At 46.7% G+C, this 19,113-nt stretch overlaps 2 protein-coding genes across 2 annotated transcripts in view; one reads left to right on the top strand and one right to left on the bottom strand.

Annotated features, from left to right (window-relative positions):
- Positions 1–3,668: 3,668 nt before the first annotated feature.
- On the bottom strand, positions 3,669–6,467 carry POLR2L (RNA polymerase II, I and III subunit L). Its single transcript, XM_054276013.1, has 3 exons — positions 6,432–6,467; positions 6,204–6,314; positions 3,669–4,130 (listed from the first exon to the last, which is right to left on the bottom strand). The coding sequence occupies exons 2-3, from the start codon at positions 6,296–6,298 to the stop codon at positions 4,022–4,024; spliced, it is 204 nt and encodes a 67-aa protein (XP_054131988.1). The 5' UTR covers positions 6,299–6,314; positions 6,432–6,467; the 3' UTR covers positions 3,669–4,021.
- A 344-nt stretch (positions 6,468–6,811) lies between these two features.
- Positions 6,812–19,113, top strand: part of TSPAN4 (tetraspanin 4) — a 414,602-nt gene continuing 402,300 nt past the window's right edge. Inside the window, exon 1 of the mRNA XM_054275435.1 lies at positions 6,812–6,881. The gene's annotated coding sequence lies outside the window, so the exon portion shown is untranslated. The remainder of the gene's footprint in view (positions 6,882–19,113) is intronic.

The raw sequence follows: 19,113 nt of genomic DNA, 5'->3' as shown, positions 1-19,113 counted from the left end.
CAGTATCTAATTCCAGACTGCATTTAGGGAAAAGTCATGGGAAGAACAAAAGCCCAGCACACATCTCTCAGTAAATCACCCTGGGGTGAGACCCTCACTAGAGGAGGTTTTTCAGAGCAAAATTCCTTTTGAGATATAAAACCTGAGGCTCATTACAGATCGGCACAAAAGCATTTCACTTCCTTCCTGCAGATGGACTCAGAATTATGATCAAGAGGGTTTTTTTGTTTAAAATTGTCATTTCAACAAACGTAAAGCTTTCCAAGCACACACAGAGCTTGGTGCTGATGCTCCAGGTTGAAGCAGGAGGCTGAGCTCCCTAAGCAGCTCCTCTGTACTTCCACGACCTCAGCTCCCACTGTGTGTCGCAGGCACTGCTTTGTTCTTCCAGGATGTTTGTGATGTGTGAGGGGAGGCTGTGGCTTGGCTGACAGAGAGTCTTCTGTCACACTTTTGATTGTGCCTGCTTGCTTTCCCAACGCTAGGTGTGCTGGCTTTGGCTGGGCTAGAGCTAATTCTCTTCACAGGGGCTGGTATGGGGCTGTGGTTTGCATTTGTGATGAACACAGGGTTGGTAATACAGAGATGTTTTTGTTTTTGCTGAGCAGGGCTCACACAGAGCCAAGGCCTTTTCTGCTTTTGGTACTGCCATGCTGGGGAGGAGGATGGGAGGGTGGGAGGAGACTCAGGCAGGACAGGTGACCCCAACTGACCAAAAGGATGTTCCAGACCAAATTATATCAGTATTAAAGTGAGGGGGAGAAAGGGGGAAACATTTGAAGTGATGCCGTCTTCCCAAGAAATTATTACACCTGATGGGGCCCTGCTCTGCTGGAGATGTCCAAACACCTGCCTGCCCATGGGAAGCAGTGAATTAATTCCTTGTTTTGCTTTGCTTGTGTGATCAGCTTTTGCTTTCCCTATTAAACTGCCTTTATCTCCACCCACGAGTTTCCAGCTTTTACCCCTCTGATTCTCTCCCCAGAGAGGGTCATTCCTGCTGGTGGGAAATGAGGGAGTGCCTGTGGGGGGCTTGGTTGCTGCTGGGGTTAAACCACGACCGGGGTTAGTGGGAGCCCTGCAACAGCTTTTCAAGACAGACTTGAAAAATTTCCAAAATGTTTTACATGTAAAGTGAATAAGTGACTGCAGAGGAGTGGTGGGATTTTTGTATTTTTCAAAAACCTGCCAACTGACAGAATTCTTAATATAATTAAGGACTGCATATTCACTACCATTTATCTTCTTTTTTTCCCCACCGCTGCCTATCTGTTGATTTTGTTAAGGGCTTCTTTTTCTGGTTGAGGGAAAACTGAGGCTTTTTTATTTCTTTTGTGTATACACATCTTTTACATTGTCTTGAAAAACTGTGGTTGTTGTGAGCATATTTAATGACTCTTCCCAAAGACATCTGGCAGGTAAAAAGCACATCCAATACTCTTATGTTATTAACTGCTGCAGAAGGTAGCACAGGGGAAGTGGCAGCAAAAAGGGAATTACTTTCCTAGTTACCAATGAACAGGGGTGAAAGATGGGATTTATAGAAATCCATTGAAAATTTCAGACTCCTTCTGCAACAGGATTGAAGCTCTGCTCCTAACCCTCCCAAGGACAAAACTCTCGAGATAACTTTTCACATGATCACAATGAACCGTATGCTTTGCCACATTTTTTGGTTAATGCTGCATTTGCAAACTCCGGAGGAAAAGCTGTGGTGCACACAGGGTGTCAAGGGCTGCATGAGCTAATGTTAGTGCCTGCTGTGACTGAGTCTTGCTGGTCAGGTGTTTTTGCAGCTCCTCGGGTAACATCTGTCAGAGGGAGTGATACCAGACTGCCACTGGCTTCCACTGCACCCTGGTTTTGAGAATAGTAATGAGAGCAACCAAGGTGGCTTTTTCTTTTTCCTTTGCGTTTTTTCAACGAGACCTGCTGTGTTTTTGCAGATTGCGTTTGCATTATTAAGTATTTAGGAGCTGTAACTTTTAACGTCAGACAACTTGGCACCCGCTTTGAAAAGAAACATGTTATTCTGAAGCAGAGAACGAGATTAGAAATTTGCTTTTGCAGATAGAAACCGAGTCCTGTCAGCTCATCTAATCCAGTTCCCTGGCAGTGATGCAGGCCAGCTTTCTGCACGGCGTTCCTGCACGCTGCCTCTGCCAGACGTTCCCGTCTGGGCTGCTGCGCTCCCAGCGGGGCCCGCCGCGGATCTGTGAACAGGCTGCACACAGGGCTGCAGCACACCCCACTCTGACAGGGAAAAGCTTCCTGCATTTCACTGGGGAAAGGTCATCCTCCAGTTCAGTGTCCCTTTTACAAAATAGCCTGCCTGAGAACTGAAGGGCTTTTTTTGGTTTGTTTTTATAGTGTGTTCAGCTTGCTAATACGGCAGGCATGCAGAACATAAGCTACCCAACCAACTATGAAACAAATGCTAGAATTAATTGCTTAATTCTCTTTGCATTAGGGTAAAGCACAGGTTTTAAAATGTCTTCTGTGAAGAACTGCTGAATATGAGAAATATCTACTACTGCCTTGTAGTAAATTGAAAAGCAAGTTCAAGTGTAAAGATTGGTTGGGTGATAGCCAAAGGCAAGCAGCAGTCCTGCCTCTTATTTTGTGAGACAATCTAGTTTTAAGCTTTGTGGGTACAAGTTTGACCCAGTAAGCACATTAAATAATGACTATTTCTGTAAACCCAGGGTTTGTTCAAACCAGATTCTTTGTGCTACAGAAAAGAATCCACAGAGATACTTCTTACCCTGAAGCTAATACATGAGTGCCAAGAGTTTAATTGCACCAAAGAGCAAGAGACTGCATCCTAAGGAATTATCCCCTTTTCCAGCCCATTCTCTACTGGGCTGCTGTAATGATGAACTAATGCTGCATTTGCACAAAATCCCAAACCTGCACAGGTGCAGGAATGGCAGGGCAGGAATGGCCCTCCTTCATTTTCAGGTAAGATGGGCATGTCTGCCTGTGCCAGGCACATGGTGTGCCATGCACAATGCATCTTCTGCATGGCAGAAAGCAGAGTGAAAACATGATCCACCTTACAAGCTGATTGTGCAAGAGAAAGGTGGGACCCTGGGGCAGGGTCAGTGCCTGTCTGGATGCAGGCGACCTTTCCCAGCCCTGCAGCTCCAGCTGCCCTCTCTCCCTTGCAGCCCCTCTGTCAGGGCAGGCAGCACCGCAGCACAGCGTGAAGTCGCTGAGATGATGAGCGGTGGAAGTGTTTGTACCAGCCACAGAGGGGTGCAGGTGCTTGGCAGCAGCAGCACTTTGATCCTGTTCACACCAGCACGCCTCAATTCTCACATCCAGTGCTCTCCGTGGAGACACTCAGACATGTTTTGCTTAAATGAAGGCACTGCACCATCTGAATGTGTTTTTGTGATACTGCAGCCCCAGTGTTTGGTAAGGATCGGGGCAGAGAACACAAGTTGATTTTGACTGCGGTGGGGAGTGTTCTCTGCAGGCTCCAGCAGCTTTTGGGAGCAATGCCTCACAAATGTACCCACTTCCATGTCCCTGGAACCACAGCTCAGCCCTGCCTGCCTAGTGCAGGACACTGAACTGGGTACTCAGCAGTACCTCTAACCTTAAGGTAACCAACCAGCAAGATAGATCCAAGCATACACTTTATCCAGAAACTCTAGGAAGACTACAAGGGAAAAACCTCCTTTATTTCAACATTTTAATGAAACATAATAGTTTTTTCTACATGGACAAACATTTGGTTTTACTGGCAGAAGCATCTAGAAGTTCACAACTCCAAATACTGATTTAAGAAGAAGCATCCAAACTTTTAATCTCTAAATCTTGTTTAAGTGGACTTCATCATTCCTTTGTTTCCTTGAAGGAGGTTAGTGGCTTGGGGCAGTATTTTATCCAGAAGATAAACATCTCTTGATGGTTGCACTACAGCTGGCTTTCATTCTTTACTGCCTGAAGTCCAGTTTCAAGTTTAAATTAGAGATAGGTTCCACATGGCTTGCAGCACAGTGCTTTTTCCATCTCATTTCTCCAGGGGTGCATAATTCAAAAGCTTCTCAATCAGATCCACATGGGCGAGGAGCATTCTGCGGCAGCAGTATCTCTTCAAGCCAAGGGCATCCAGGGCATCTCTATTAATGAACAACAATTAAAAAACACAACAGATGAAGTGAGTCAGAACCACTTGTAAGCGTTTCCTAAGCAACACACTGATTACTTTGAGCTCAGTCATAGAGGGAAATTTGTTTGCAGTTCACAGACAGACAGAAATTCAGCATGTGCTGTTAATGCCCTTTTCCACCTAGTGCTGTTGAGCATGTTTGCCCATCCTCCAGCCAGCCAGAGCACAGGACCTGCTGCTGAGAAGGGTCCCCAGCTGCCACCGCTTTCAGAGGGCACTGTTTTAACATGTTTCTGTAAACTGAGGATGATTCTTGCCCATTTCACAAGATAAATTTAAGATCTGAGCCACGCTAAAAAGGTGAGATATACAGCAACTAAAATAACTGGGAACACAACCTCCCCCACACAGGGATGCTAATTCTGAGGATGGCTACAATCCTTCCCAGCTCCCATGGGAGAAGGCACTTGGTTATACAACCTGCCCCCCACATACACACAAGTAAGTAGGTGCAGACTGGTCAGAAATCAGTGTTTTACAGCCCTTCCACTGAGTTCCTTTGGAGTGACTGCTCCAGATTCTCATGTTTGGGTAGGGGATGTTGAGTCATCCCAGCCTGAACCACTGCGGGTGTTTCCCATGGCTGCGGCTGTCACCCCTCTAAAAGGTCACGGTACTACCACGATCTTCAGCTGGCACCTCTGAACCATAAATCAGGCTGATGCTCCTTCAGAAGGGGACATTCATGGGACATGACTGATCTCATGTCTTTATGATGACACTGATACAATGCAGTGCAATACAGCGTTTGCTCCAAACAAACTTAATTTCCTGGGACTTGTAATTCTCCTGCAGGAATAAGCCAATGGATACTTTTCTAAAATACAAAGGACTGAAAGGAAGACTCTGCCCAAGCTGGACCATGGTAAAAGGTTGTTTAGCTTCAAGCAGTACAGTCTAACTGCAGGAGCCAACTTCTCTGATGTCACTCAGTCCTTGCAACCGCTGATAGTGCAGCAGGGCTGCTCGTTCTGGGACAGCACCTGCAAAACTTGTTTTAGATAACTGTAAGAACACTGAGGGGCATTTCAAAGAATGTTTATAAATAACATCACATGATGCCTCAATTTTCCAAAACACTTGAGAACAAAAGCATCTGATGTCTGTTGATATGTAAATTTTAAGAGCTATCTGGAGAATTCTGAACTCTCATCTGCAGTTATCAGAGATGCAAAATACTAACATTGATCACAATTTCCAAAGTCATACTATATGCTTTAAGACAACTTAAGTTGTATTTGCCTTTTCCTCCAGCTTCCAGGGACTTGTGGAAAAAGAGCACTTTTAAGGGACAAACAGAAAGGTGTGGGTGTCTTTTTAAACTACTGATTCTTTAGACAAGTCTTCCCATTTTGCCCATCCATTTCTTAAGCTACCATTAACAGTGATTCCAGTACTGCACTGTAAGATTTTAGCTGTTAGATATCTGTAAACTCTACTTCTTACTATAACTGCATTAGTTTGAACAAGCACCCCAGAAGCAAGCCAATGACCACAACTGTTTTCAAGCGAGCATTTGTCAGTGACAACACAAAACTCCTACACAAAAGCAGAGGAATAATAAAGATAGGGAAATATTAAAATGCTAAACACTTCTTGAACTTGTAACATTTTTTTTCCTTCTCTCCCTTTAAAAAACTGATCACGTTGGTGTCAAAGCTGGGTATATGGAAGGGGAAGGGCAGAAACAAGCAAATGTGTACAGTTCCATATTTGGGAACGTTTTGGGTACAAGGGCCACGACTTGGCAACTTCCACACTGCTTCCCAGAAAGATTCAGTGGGGAAACAAATACTTTGTTGCCCATTGCAATTTCTAACTTTCCGTTAAACAATCTCAGAATGGTTTTACGCCTCTCTACGTCTCTTTCATGACGCCACGACCCTGCACTCGTGCCTCTGGCCCTGCCTGGGCAGGGAGTCTGGCCGAGATGATCTCCGGAGCTCCTTCCCAACCCAGCGCTCTGGGATCTTGTGCTCTATCACCCAAGGCACGAGTCGAAGGACGCAGAACTCAAACCCACCCTTCGGTGTACTCCGCCTGCAGAAGGCCGAGGTAGGCTTCCCACTTGTTCCCCACTATCTTGCCGCACGTGAAGCACCTGACCGGGATGATCATTTCTGCGCTGTGCCTGCAACGACACAAACCCCGCGTCAAACCCCGGCCAAGCGAGCGGACACCGGGCTGCGCTGCCCCGCGCCGGCGTGCCGGCGGCTGTGGGCTGCGGGAGCCCGGTCCCGGGGGCTCCCTGGAGGCGAGCGAGGGGCCGGTCCCAGTCCCGATCCCGCTCCCGCCCTCGGCCCCGCGAGCGGCTCCCACCGCGCGGCTCCTCCGCTGCCGATGGCCGCCGGCCGCCACCACCGCGCCCGGCCGGGGGAAACCGCGCCGCCGCCGGCCGGCCCGACACGGCGAGCGGGCGGGTTGAGCGGTCCTACTCCCCCCCGTGTACTTGATGGTAGCGGCCCGCGGTACGGCATCCCCGGCGGCCCAAGAGAGTGCCCGGGCGCGCGCGCGGGGGGGGCGGGCTCGCGGCGGCGCCGGGCGCGCGGCGCGGTGAGTGGCAGCCGGGGCGCCCCGAGCGCTGAGCGGCGGCACCGCGACCGCCCCCGCGCCGCCTCCTCCCGCCGCGCCCGGGCGGGCACTTGTTGCATTGCGAGAGGGCTTCGGCAGCGGGCGGACTTGTCATCCCGTCCTGGCTGAGGTACCGCAGCGGGAAGCGCAACTGGTGGCTGCGGCGCGGCAGCCGCCCGCCCGGTCCGGCGGAGGGGAGAGGGATGAGGGGTGAGGGGTGGGCATCCCGCGGGCAGCGCTGAGGGATGAGCCGGGGCACCCCGCGCTCCGCCGCGCCGCGGGCAGGGGCACCGGCGCCGTGTGTCCTTCGCCTCCCCGGGGCAGGGGAACGGCGGGCGGTGGGACCCGCCGCTGTCGCCGTGTCGCGACCCTGTCAGCGCAGCATCGCGCTGTCGCTCGGGGCCGGTTGCCCGCGGTTCGGCGGCTCCCTCGGGCGGGAGGCGGCGGCACAGCCCGCTCCCGGCGCTGCGGGGCTGTTCCGCGGCTCCGTGCAGCCCGGACAGGCGATGTCTCTCCGGTGGCACTCGCCCTCGAGCCCCGGCCAAGTTGCGGGCGCTGCGGTGACTGCGGGATTGCCGAGAGTTTCCAAACTCCGGGGCCGGCTGGGACGCGGCGCCGTCCCGTTAGCTCGCGGTGCCGCTGCGCCCGGTGCCGTGACCTGTGCGCGGCCGGGCTCCCGCAGGTGTGCGCTGCCCCGGTACCGCCGCTGTGGCGGCCGTGCCCGCACCGAGGGCAGCCCTTCGGCGGGGCCGGGGCCGCTCCCCGGCTCGGGCACAGCCGCGGCGGGCAGCGCGGCCGGTCCCGCTGGGCTCCCGCGCCGGGGAGCTCTGGTGGCAGAGCTGAAATGCATCCTGAAACTGCTTGACTCGCATTTCCTTAATCTAAGGATTGGGGAAGCATTAGGCACGGGCAGCGTGTGCTTAGCGGAGGGAAGCGCGCTGCGATGGGTACAAACTTTGGGGACGGGCACCGCTGTTCTGGAGGCTCTGGGATGAAGCATTCCTCTGTCAATCCTTATTGCTCCCTCGTTTCAGCGTTAGCGTTATGCTAATTGTCCTTGGGAGAGCAGAAATTCTCCCCAAGTGCTGTTATTTTCCTGCTAAAGTATCTGTGAGTTGATACAGTGCACAGCGCAGAGCCATTAATGTCAGGCATATAAATAATTGTGTCTTAATGCACAGCTTATGTTAATACGTCTTTCGTGACTATTTTTTGAACGACTGGATTATTGACCCTCTGCACAGAAATGCCAGAACTAACATGAACCGTAAAAGAGCAAAAAGTTTTGTTTTAATAAATAAGGGCTTGAGGTTGAAAGCATTTTTACAATTCTATTGCTAGTGAAAAGACAGTAATTTTTGCAGTCCCAGGAATAATTATGCGCAGTTGTGAATGGAGCGAATTGACTTGGCATGGAGGGTAGATGAACCTCCTGCGATCTCTAGATTATGATCATTATTGTTATTGTAGGCCAGTGGGAGCAAAACCGTGTCTTTCCTTTTGATCCTTTGATTTCTTTCTTTTTTTGGGGGCAGGAGGGGGTGGGGAGTTGAGAATTTGAAGATTGTGCTTTGATGCATTTTCAGTAGCAGGGCTCCAAAGTAATTTTCTTACTGAACTGTGTGGTAGAAGGCATTTCTGTTTGGAGATGGAAATTTGCAATTGAGAGTGAGAAAGAGGGGCTGGAGCTGGGCTTCATAGCTAAGCCACAGCATTAGATATAGGTTAGCATGTTATAGCTGCCTTGTAGAAACGTGCTTGCTTGTTTCTTGAAAACAAAACTGACCTCTAACTTTTGGACCTAGTTCACATATCTGACTTTGCTTAGCGTCTTTTTTTTTCAAAGCAAAATGTGCTCGGCTTCTTTGCACACCATTACTTTAACTTTGTCATGTCTCTTTGGGTAACCTGCCTTGGCTGGGTGATGGACCTAATGAACTAATAGGTCTTTCATGGCTGTAGCTGCTTTGATCTTAGAAGTTGTAAAGAGTTTTATGAACTATGACCTGGAGAGACTGCTACATACCAAAAACATTCTCTGCTTAACTTCATATATCCTCTGCTTAATCTGACCATTTGCCAAGCTGCAGAAGTCTGTTTAGAAGAGCTGGGGGGGAATGTGCACACATGTGACTATTTGGGAATTAGTCAGTGTTTTATGGGCTGTTAGCTCACGCTGATTAGGAGGACTGCAGCTCGAGCCATATGTGGCATTGCCAGCTTTCCACTCTTGTTCAGGTGAGCTGGGTACTGATGGCACTCAGCTGTTGGTGTTTAGTGAAATTTGATCTCTTCAGCCGTTCTTTTGAAGAGGGTGGAAAGAATTCAAGAACTGGGTCTCTTTAAGCATCCTTTGAAAAAGAATTGCAAAAATTGAAGTCCCAGCTCTTTGAACTAGAAGTGCAACTCTTTCTCACAGTAAGTTCTTACCACATTTCTGGTCCCTTGCCACCTTCAATAAGCAGCAGTCCTCAAACTGCTGATTCTTTGGGCCTTCAGGCAGCCTGCTGGTCAGAAAACCCACTGCAGCCCTCATCAGCATTAAGCAGAAGAGACTGCCCTAGAATTAATCGAGTTGAAGAAGGCTTGAGAACTGTGGGCTGCTTTCTTGATGTGCAGCTGGAGCAGCTTGAGCAGCTTCTGTCACGTGGATTTGTGAGGCAGTGCAGATAATACACCCGCCTTCTTCCTGTGATCTGAACAGCTTCTGAAAGCTGACAGTGTTCTGACCCACTGTCACTGTCGGGATGAGGCTCCTCCTTGGCATTTTTGGGTGGATTTAGATCTGTAACATGCAGCTAGGCATTGCTGCTCCGTGGCATTGTTGGTGATGGGTACTGAAATCCCAGGCTGGTGATTAAGGAGTCAACCCTGCTTCCTGTTCTCCTATCCACAAAATGCAAGGGAAAATATTGCTGCTTGTTTAAAAAACAAACAGAAATGAAGTCAGTTAAGTGACCTGGCTGATTGAACTACTCCTAAAATACTTCTGTAGCTAGAGTGGCCATATGACCTCGTGCAGTTCATGCTGGCAAATGGTGTCTTTTCTGACCTTGTCTCTGTAATTAGGGCTGGAGGAAAGACTTGTGAGATCTCTGCACTTGCACTGGTAGTGTGAGAAACTGGTAGCTGAAAGGTTGTTTTTACTTTGTTGGCTGCAGTAGGTCAGGTTTAGGTGTGCACCCTCACGAGTCTGGGAAATTTTGACCTTTCACTACTTTTCACCTCCTGTTGTTGTTCCCTTCTTCTGACTTTGCTTATTCTATGTACATGTAGATAATGGCCAGAACTGAAGACGTGGGTCTTTTAAGATCTGACCTGCCAGTGCTATTCAAGGGTAGGGAATTGTTATTTAAATATAGGACTTCTTAGGGCAACTTTTCCATGAAGGATTGTTTTAGTGCTATTGATCATGATGCAGACTTCTATAAAGCTGTGGGTAGCCCTGTTGGCCCTGCTTGGAGTTAAAAGCTCTCTTGCCTGTTGCTCCCTGTGGTCATTTAGAGAAAGAATGTTAGCAATTTTCTCTCCATCTCCAACCAACACTCAGAATCCTGTGCACAATGGCAAAAGTGCCATATTCAGTGTTTTACTCCTCGGATCCCAGCGAGGTCAGAGAGGGAAGAATCCTAAGAGGAAGAGACTCACATTTATTGTGAAATGAGCGGTTAAATAGGACATTAGTCAGGAACTGAAATGTGACATGGAAAGTTTAATGTATATAAATAATTTACATAGCAGTAGAGAGTCAGAGGAAGAGGGAAATATGCAAAAGCAAACATGCAGGAGGAAGCTTGGCTGTTTTTTTTTTCAGGCACATTTTCCACTCCAGGTTTGCTAAATCCTGCAGATGTGCCCTTGGGCTTTCTCTAGTCCTGTTTAACTGCTCAGAAGTGTGTCATTCATCCTGTTGCACAAAAGGTGAAGGAAAGTGGCTCCCTCTGGAGCTAGCTGGTATCTTTGGAAGTCCTCCTTTCCCCTCTAAAGCATGAAGGCTTAAGGAGCAAAGAGTGAGATGGAATATAGATTTGTTTCCCCCTTGATTATTTTTTTAAAGTATTTTTAAGTGAGTGCCCTTCTTCCCCCTGCTCCACAGTGCAATTGGGTGTAGTGATGTGATGGTGGGGAGGTGGGGAAGGCAAGGAGAGGCAGGGGGGATGGAAGCAGGAGAGACTTGGCTGCTCTGTAGAGCTTTGTGTGCTTGGCTGCCCCACACACTGTTTAAGAGCTGCTCAGGCCCCTGGATTTAGCGAAACAAATGCTGAAGCTGCTAAGCAAGGAGAAATGAGGAGAAATCTCTCTAAGCTGGGGATGTGACTGCAGCTCTGCTGTAATACCACACAAGCCTGATGCTGCTGATTTCATTAAAAGCGTCATTCAGGGCCTCAAAGCAGGTTTTAATACTTGCTATATGTTTTTTTAAATATGCTGACCTTATCTAGTAAGCCTGTAATATTTGTTGCAATGAAGAACAGCTGCTGCATAAATGCATATATAACATCAGTTGCCAATTCTGTAAGCTGTGCTGAGACTGTGACTTGTTTGAAGTGGGGTTGCTATTAAAAGGCAGGTGGCAAGATGTTTATTTTGCACCTTGTTAATTGCTTGTTTTTCCTGCTGTAATTGGCTTCCTAATGGGGGCAGAATGTGCTTGGTTTTGCACACAAAGCTTCATTAGTGACAACTGATGGAAAGGATTCAGAGGGTGGGATTTAGATGAAATATATATATATATTGAGTAACAGATGTCTCTGCTAAATAGAGTACACGAGGAAGTCCTGTAGATGCATCCAAAAATGCAAATATTTTCCCATGAAACGATGTAAGATGGGCTAGTGTTAGGTATAAGGATTGCTGCCTATTACTTGGGAAGGGGGCAGAGATGTTGTTATTTATGTTATTTTTGTGGGGCAGAGATCTTGTTCTGCTTGACTGAACAGGAGTTAGGATGCTGGGGTGGTGCTCTCTGCTCAGGACTCTTGGCATGCAGGTATTCAGAAAGAGATCTTTGAGGATCTCTGTGGCACGTTTAGACATTGCTCCTGCTGACAAACTGGAAGATGGTGAGCAGTGGTGGAATTCTGTGACTCTGTAAGCTTTGTGGAGCCATCCCTGCCTCTTGTGTTCAAGAGCTGTTCCACTGGGCCCTTGCAGGCAGGACATGGTGGTGGAAAAGCACAGCTGGACATCCGTGATCCTGGCTGTGCTTACAAGTGAGAGCTAGGGGTGGATGCTCCACAAAGACACTTCTTGTTTCAATAATGACTTTTTGTTTTTTTTTTAATGTGGTGTAAGAGAGTGGTCTGAGAGTCATCAGGATGGTCATCTGACACCATTGTGTTGGAGGCCATCAGATTTTTGTGCTGCTCAATTTAATATGCTCTTGTACCTGTAGAGGTTTTATGAAAATTTCACCTGCTGTAGGTGAAAGGTGAGTGCACTTGTGTGTGTTTATGTATGCATGTGTATATAAAATTAATAATGAAAGGGTAAGATGGCTCTTCATGGAAATGAAGCCCTCCTGTCCCCTCCCCTTTTTTTTTTTAAGCACTGTGATGGGATTGAAAAATAGACCTGTCTATTCCCTACTTTTATGCTTCCTCAGATGCCAGTATTTAACTAGTTTAAGACTGGATTTATCTGTCATGTTTTTTCTTAGTGAGGTGACTTCAAGGCAAAAGTATTGCCAGTCTTGGATTGACAAATTTTATAAGAAAAAGTATTTATTACATGAATATATCACAGCCTAATTGACTGTTTCATGTTGGAGGAGGAGAGTAATATCCTGAGGCAGCATTTTAATCAGAAACATCACAAGACTGCCCATCAGCTCTACTCTTCCATGTAAGTGTCCTTAGATGACAAAATAATTCCCCTTCTTGGGATAGTGCTTTTAATTTCTGCAGAATCTTTTTTCCCCTCAGAGTGAAGAATGGGCTGTGTAGTTGAGGTGAGGGCAGGACTTGTCAATTATTAATGCTTGAAGGGAAAAGCCCAAGGTGGTGTTCTTCCATGGAGACAGGACTGCATACTCCCACTGAGCTCATGGATGTGCTTTTGCCTCTGATGTGCTCCCTGCCTTTGGCTGAGAACCCTTTTCTCTGGATCTGTACACAGGCCCCCTCCCATCAGGGTTTATCTCCAAAGACACTGCAGGGAGCCATCCCTCTTGTAGTACTTTACCATGGCATGGATGAATTTCTGAATTCCAATGAAAAGGAGCAGGGGGAAGATGTTCTAACTTAGTTTTAAGTCTTATCTCTGAGGTTCTCATAAGTGGTGATGGATGTATTTGGAGCACAGGATTAAAGAGCAGGCTCTGCTGAATGCTGTCCTTTGGGGGATGCTTATGTCTGTAATCAGACTTGGTGCTCGGACTTTTTCTTCCATTTGTCTTCTGGCCAGTCTTGCACCTTGCAAGCCTTCATGGGAGTGGGAATAGAAAGTGATTGCTGTAAGTAGGAGAAAAGATGCATCTTGCTGAGTACTTTATCTCTTGACAGTGGCCAGTAGTGGCTGCTTAAGGAAGCAGATAAACATGAAGCAAGTGTGCAGTAGTAATGAAGTGGGATGCATTTTGTATTTCATGTCAGTCTGTGTCTGTAATCTTTTTCCAGAACTGGGCAAATAGAGAAGAAAATGTATTTTTTCTGATTAAAGCAACTTCAGCTTGGGCATGTCAGCCTGCTGTGTCCAGATTAAGGTGCTAGATGAAAGCTGGATGTCTTAAACCATTTCTAAAGCTGCATCTGCTATGCACTGTGTTCTGGTGAAAGACAACTATTTCTGGAAAAGTCCCTGGCAGTGTGCAGAGCCTGAGATCTCCCAGTGCACAGGCCTTCCAGCATGGATGTGGGGAGGAGGGCAGACTTGATGCATTGGGTACGACGTTATCACTCAGCAGAGTGGGCTGCTGTGCACCTATCATAGTGCCATCCGCAGGGAATCTTCCATTGCTTTGTTTATTGAGCTGCTGTTTTTAAAATTAAAAACAGCCAAATGTTTCATAAAATATTAAGAGGTGCTGCTTTAGTGCCTCTCATCAGATTAAGTATGTCACTTTCTGTGTCCTTAGGGTGATGAAGCCCATCAGCTTGGTCGTTCTCTCACCTTAAGCATGCGTTAAGGTGACATGCTTCATCTCACAAGGGATGCTGAAGCTATCGCACTGCAGAACTGGGAACCGTAGGGGTCCTGCACTTTAGCTGTGGCTTCTCAAATGAAATTTTGCAGAAGTAATACAGTTTGCTTTGTACCAGTGAATTCCTTTTTGTTAGGGAAGTGCTTTTTTGAGCAAAAATATTGAGGTAATACAGTGGTAGACACATGCACAGCGACTGCGCCGCAGGAAAGAAAGAAATTACGGCATGTTTTATATGAAAGACCAATGTGTTGTGTTTCAATGGCTAAAAGAGAGAGGCCCTGCATTCCTCAAACACCTTTTATGAATATGGATTTTGAAGTTGTTTTGCTTGCAGGTGAATTTCTTTTTTATTCAAGAGCCAGTTCTAGCATTTTAATCATAGCACAGTGGTGCTGGTGTAGCGGAGCGTTGGGGAGCTGTGGGGAGTGGCAGCCCCAGGACTGAGGAGGGTCTCAGCTTGCTGCAGAGAAGCCCTGAGGGCTGCACAGTGGTGGAACACAGCATGGTGGAGCTGGGACTGTGCCACGGGGGTCTTGCTTTCAATGAGTTTTCCATCATCTCTTGCCTCCACCCAGCAGTTCAGCACTCTTTAGCATTTGTATAGTGTTTGGGAATGCTGCATCATTACTGAGTTAAATAGTCTAGAAGTTCTAATAAATTCAGGATATGAGACCAACTTGACTTCTGAATTTCCTGGATTTGGGTTGCATTGCCTCTTTAAACTCAGTCAGTCATGGCCCTCGTGGCTGGTTACTCCAGCGTTCCTGCTTTGTGCAGCAAAGTCCCACCTGTGTGCACATCAGGGAGCTCCTACTCAGGAGCTGCTCCACATCAGGGAGCTCTCACTCAGGAGCCTGCTCCACATCAGGGAGCTCCTACTCAGGAACCTGCTCCACATCAGGGAGCTCCTACTCAGGAGCCTGCTCCACATCAGGGAGCTCCTACTCAGGAACCTGCTCCACATCAGGGAGCTCTCACTCAGCAGCCTGCTCTGAAGGACAGCAGCTCCTCTGTCTGATCTGATACCGCTGCTGCGGCTTCGCTTGGTGGTGGTGCGAGGGAATAATAAAGTACAGCCTTCAATCATGCGACCTGATCAGAGGGGGTTGTCTCTGGTGATGGATAAGTCCTCCTGGAACAATAGGCTGCTTGAGCTGTGCCCAGGGACTGCTGCGTTTGCTTGGGGTTTTGCATTAATTTTTGGACTGAATAAAAAGAACTGTGAGATCAAGGTTGCAGTTTTGTTTGCAGCTTGCCTTCAAACCTAAAAATCCAGCCTGATCTAAAAGGGTCCTTTACTGTGTTCTGCTCAAAACTATCTGTAGAGCATTTCCCCCTTCTCCTTTAGGATATGCTGAGTATTTTGGGTGCTCCCAAATTATTTTGATTCCTTAAGTTTGCTCTCTTCAAAATAGGCATAAACAAAGATATCTTTTCATATATCACCCTTGTGAAATGTATTTTGCCCACCTGGCTTGAAGAGTGACATGCTGAGAGCACAGACATGGGTTCTTTACCCTGGGATGTCCCCCCAGCCACAGCTTTTTCCTAAGAGTCCCCTGTATGACGTTGTCAAGGTGCTTTGCTTCTTTTCTTCATTTATCACATTTGCCATTCTCAGTAGAGAAGCTAAAAAGCTTAATATTAAGAAAGTGCCTGTATCCTGTGAAAGATAGCCTTTTCTGTTGGTATTGAGAAGCCTGGGAAGATGAATGTGTGTATAAATTCTGTTTAGCTCTGTAATAACTGAGTTGTGCAGCAGTTTATCTGCAGTGTGGTGAATCTTAGCCATGGGCAGTGTTACACAAAGGATGCCCCTGTCTGTGTGGGGCCAGAGGTGTGTTTGGCTGTATTTGCATTTCTGCAAAGGAGGGTGTTTTTCTGCTTCTCTGTTGAGTAACATCCTCAGTGTGTGGGGTCAGTTGAAAGCAGAAATGATTGTTCTTCTTAAAATACTTGCTGAACAAATATATTTTTTTCTTCTATTCTGCAAAACAAAATGGTATGTGGGTAAAAGAAAGGCTTTTCCCCCAGCACATGTGCAGCTGCTTTATGGATTGCAGAGCAGTCTTTGGAGCACAGAAGAGCTATTGCTGCTGTAGGGAAGTGCCAGCATGGTGCCCTATTTCCAACATTCTTAACTTCAGTCATGGTGATGGTGGGCTGGAGCTGTGCTGCAGCGGCTCTGCTTGTACTGCTGCTGTTGTTTGGGCATTCTGCCTTTGTCAGGGAATCAGGACATCTGGAGGAAAGAGATTCTGGGATGAGTAGGACTTCTTTGTCGCACACAAGAGAATTTCTTAGTTGGAGAATGGATAATAGAATGCCTTTATAGGAGAAAGTGAGAACTGCCCAGAACGTCCTGGTCCCCTGCTAGAGGTGAGGACACAGAGAGTTTTGCTCAGAAGTAGAAGTTTTCTTCATCTGGATGCAGTGTTAGGCTTTCTAAAATTTGTCTGTGATCTCTTACTGTTCTATTGAGGTTTTATGTTTCTTTGCTTTCTCTGTCAGTAAATGACCATTTAATTTTGGCAGTGCCCTACAGTTCAAATTATAGTTGAGGCCAATTTATTGTGGATCTGTTTAGCATCAGTTTTATTGTTTGCCTGCGTTCCTGCTCTGCTGTGGGATTGTCATTGCAGTGCCTTTTGGGTATCCTTTTTTTGCTGTCACTGGCCTGACTCCTAGGGCTTGAAAAGCTGTTTGAGGATTCCTCTGGGAGCCTAAGGGCCTTATTGGAAAGAAATCAAATTCTCATAAGTTCCTGAGAAAGCTGTCATAAGCCTTGTGGCTGCTGGGTTATTGCCAGGTCCTTAATTCATGGGGCACACGATGAGCCATTGCTAGACAATATTGGTTTTGGGTTCTTTTGTACTGCATTGTGAAAGGAGAACCACTTCTGGGCCATTGTTTTAGCCAGTGTAAGAACACACAAGATTTTCTGTAAGGAAGTATTTACAGTTTATTAAGCATTGTTTTCTGGCTTTTTTCTTTTCCTTGCTAGAGTTCTTTCTCTGTGCACCCAATTCACCTCTGCAGGTTTCAGTCCTAGCAAGGATTCATCCAAAGTCAGACTGCTTTTGCACTCTGTGGCTTTTGGCAATGGAAGCCCCACTGACCATGCATGGGAGTCAATTTAAAGGGAAGGGCTGCTGTGGGTGAGCCAGCTGTCCTTTACTGCTGTCCAAGCTGTCTGTTACAGTGAGGAAAATGGTTTTGATGACCCCTCCTGATAGTATTTCCTTTGTAGGTATATAATTTGTTGTGGCATTCATATTTTCTGGAAAATCCCTTTGCCTGGGATTTTTCTCCTGGGAAGCTGAGAAGCCTCAGAGAAAAAGGAAAACAATAATTATCTGATTTGCTTCTCCTGTGTTTTGCTGCTTTGGAATGTGTTTGGAGATTGTTTACCAACAGGTGGTTATTTCATAGGTTTTTGCTGTGAATTGTTTTGACTTATTGGCCAACCCAGTGCCAAGCTGTGTCAGGACCCTGGAAAGAATCATGAGTTTTGAGTAGTATCTTTTTAGCCTTTTGTAAGTATCCTTTCTGTGTTCTTTAGTATAGTTTAGTATAGTATTCTTTAATATAATATAGTATAATAAAATAATAAATTAGCCTTCTGAGAACATGGAGTCAGATTCATCACTCCTTCCTGCCACGGCGCACCCCGTAAATACCATAGTTTATTCTTTTGGCAGGCTTTTGATTAAGTTGCAGAGTTGCTCTGGTCCTTCATATTTGCTCCATGTTCTCAAGGCTTTTGGTAGTTAGTTGTTCCCTTCTGTGCCTCTGCAGTGAAAGGGGTGGAAGTCACAACTACCTTATTTGCCTCATGGAGTCTCCTTTTGCTGCTGACTCATGGCTGTGTCCTGCTCGTGGGGGACAGTATTTGGTACAACCAAATTTTGAATAGCTAGTAATGAAATTTTAATTTCCCATGGGCAAACAGTACTCCACCCAAAGAGCTTGCATTCTGTGCTGGTGCAGTTTTCTGGTTTTAGTTTAGACCCACTGCCTTACACTCTACCCATGGGGTGAGAAAGGGCTGGATTAAAAAGTTATCCAGTAGAGTATTGAAATGTCATGAATGTGCTTTCAAAGTAATTTCAAATACTTAAATTCAAAATGAAATGTGTCAGTGTGTTGAAATTGTTTGATACATCTCTCTGTTTGGGACTGAACTGGGATGGAATCCAAACCAAGCCATGAAAGATCCCTGGAGGGAAAAGTGCAATGCAAATTGGAGGTAGAAAAGTCAGTCTGAGCTTTGGTTTGGCTTTGTCTTTGTAGTCTCTGAATGTGTGCCAGCTATGGATGAACAGCAGTAGGACAAATATTTAGGTGCTGCTGTACAGCCTATGGAAGTTTTATTCACTGGCATGCATTACCAGACCTGAAAAATTGTGTTTCCGTCACAGCCCACGCCACTTAATTTCAGCACAGTGTTCTGCCAGCCCTGAAACGTGTGTGTATTTGCTTCTAGAGAGCTTGCTCAGATACAGGGCTTGGTTCCATCTATTTCTCTGTTTTCTTGGCTTGCCTTCTGCAGATAAGATAATAGTAATAATAAAAAGCCCCAGAAAAATCCTTTCCCAAGGGCTGCTATTGCAACTGATATACTGATGGTTTTAGCAGTCATTTAAGTTGTTTGCTTGGTGTCCCCCTTTTTCTCCCCCCCTTTTTTCCCCCCTTTTTTCCCCTTGATATGGATCATCTTGTTTTGATTTGCCAAATGTGAGGATTTACATATGACGGTTCTAGCATGGAGCTGAGCATTTGGTGAGCTGCATGGATGTTGTGGCAGCTCAGGACCTGTTTCTGAGCCACAGTTTGGAAGAGCTGGTGTGTAAAGGACTCAATGAAAGCTGGAAGTATTGTGGAGAAAGGTTTTCTGAAATCCAATATGCCAAGCTGCCTGGGTGTTAAGACTTAAGGGTCAGAATGGACACAACAAATTTGAGGGACTGGGAAGCAAAGAAGTCAGCAAGGTTGCAAAAAGCCTGGTGGGTGTTTTGCACCTGTGAGTGCAAGTGCATGCCTGTGTGCAGGTGATGAGAGCAGATGTGGCTGTTGGTAGTTCTATATTTGAACAGTTTGAATTGCCACAGATGCACAGGAAGTTGTTGCTCACTAGTCTGGCCTTGATTTGTCAGCAAGGGTTGATGCATTGGGATGAATCTGTTAGGTTCTACCCAGCACACAGCCTGCAGCTTGT

Source organism: Melozone crissalis, unplaced genomic scaffold (assembly GCF_028551555.1).
Source record: "Melozone crissalis strain CALT ecotype California unplaced genomic scaffold, PUWL_Pcris_2 ptg000018l_1, whole genome shotgun sequence".
Lineage (NCBI taxonomy): Eukaryota > Metazoa > Chordata > Aves > Passeriformes > Passerellidae > Melozone > Melozone crissalis.
Note: the sequence above shows the minus strand (reverse complement) of the source record. Positions and strands in the feature narration are given on the sequence as shown.

What these genes read in the sequence shown, in the direction of transcription:
- POLR2L (XM_054276013.1), bottom strand. Translation starts at nt 6,298, where the DNA reads ATGATCATCCCGGTCAGGTGCTTCACGTGCGGCAAGATAGTGGGGAAC. An exon ending in CAGGCGGAGTACACCGAAGG is followed by an intron (nt 4,131 to 6,203) that starts GTGGGTTTGAGT and finishes GTTCATTAATAG; the next exon opens with AGATGCCCTGGATGCCCTTG.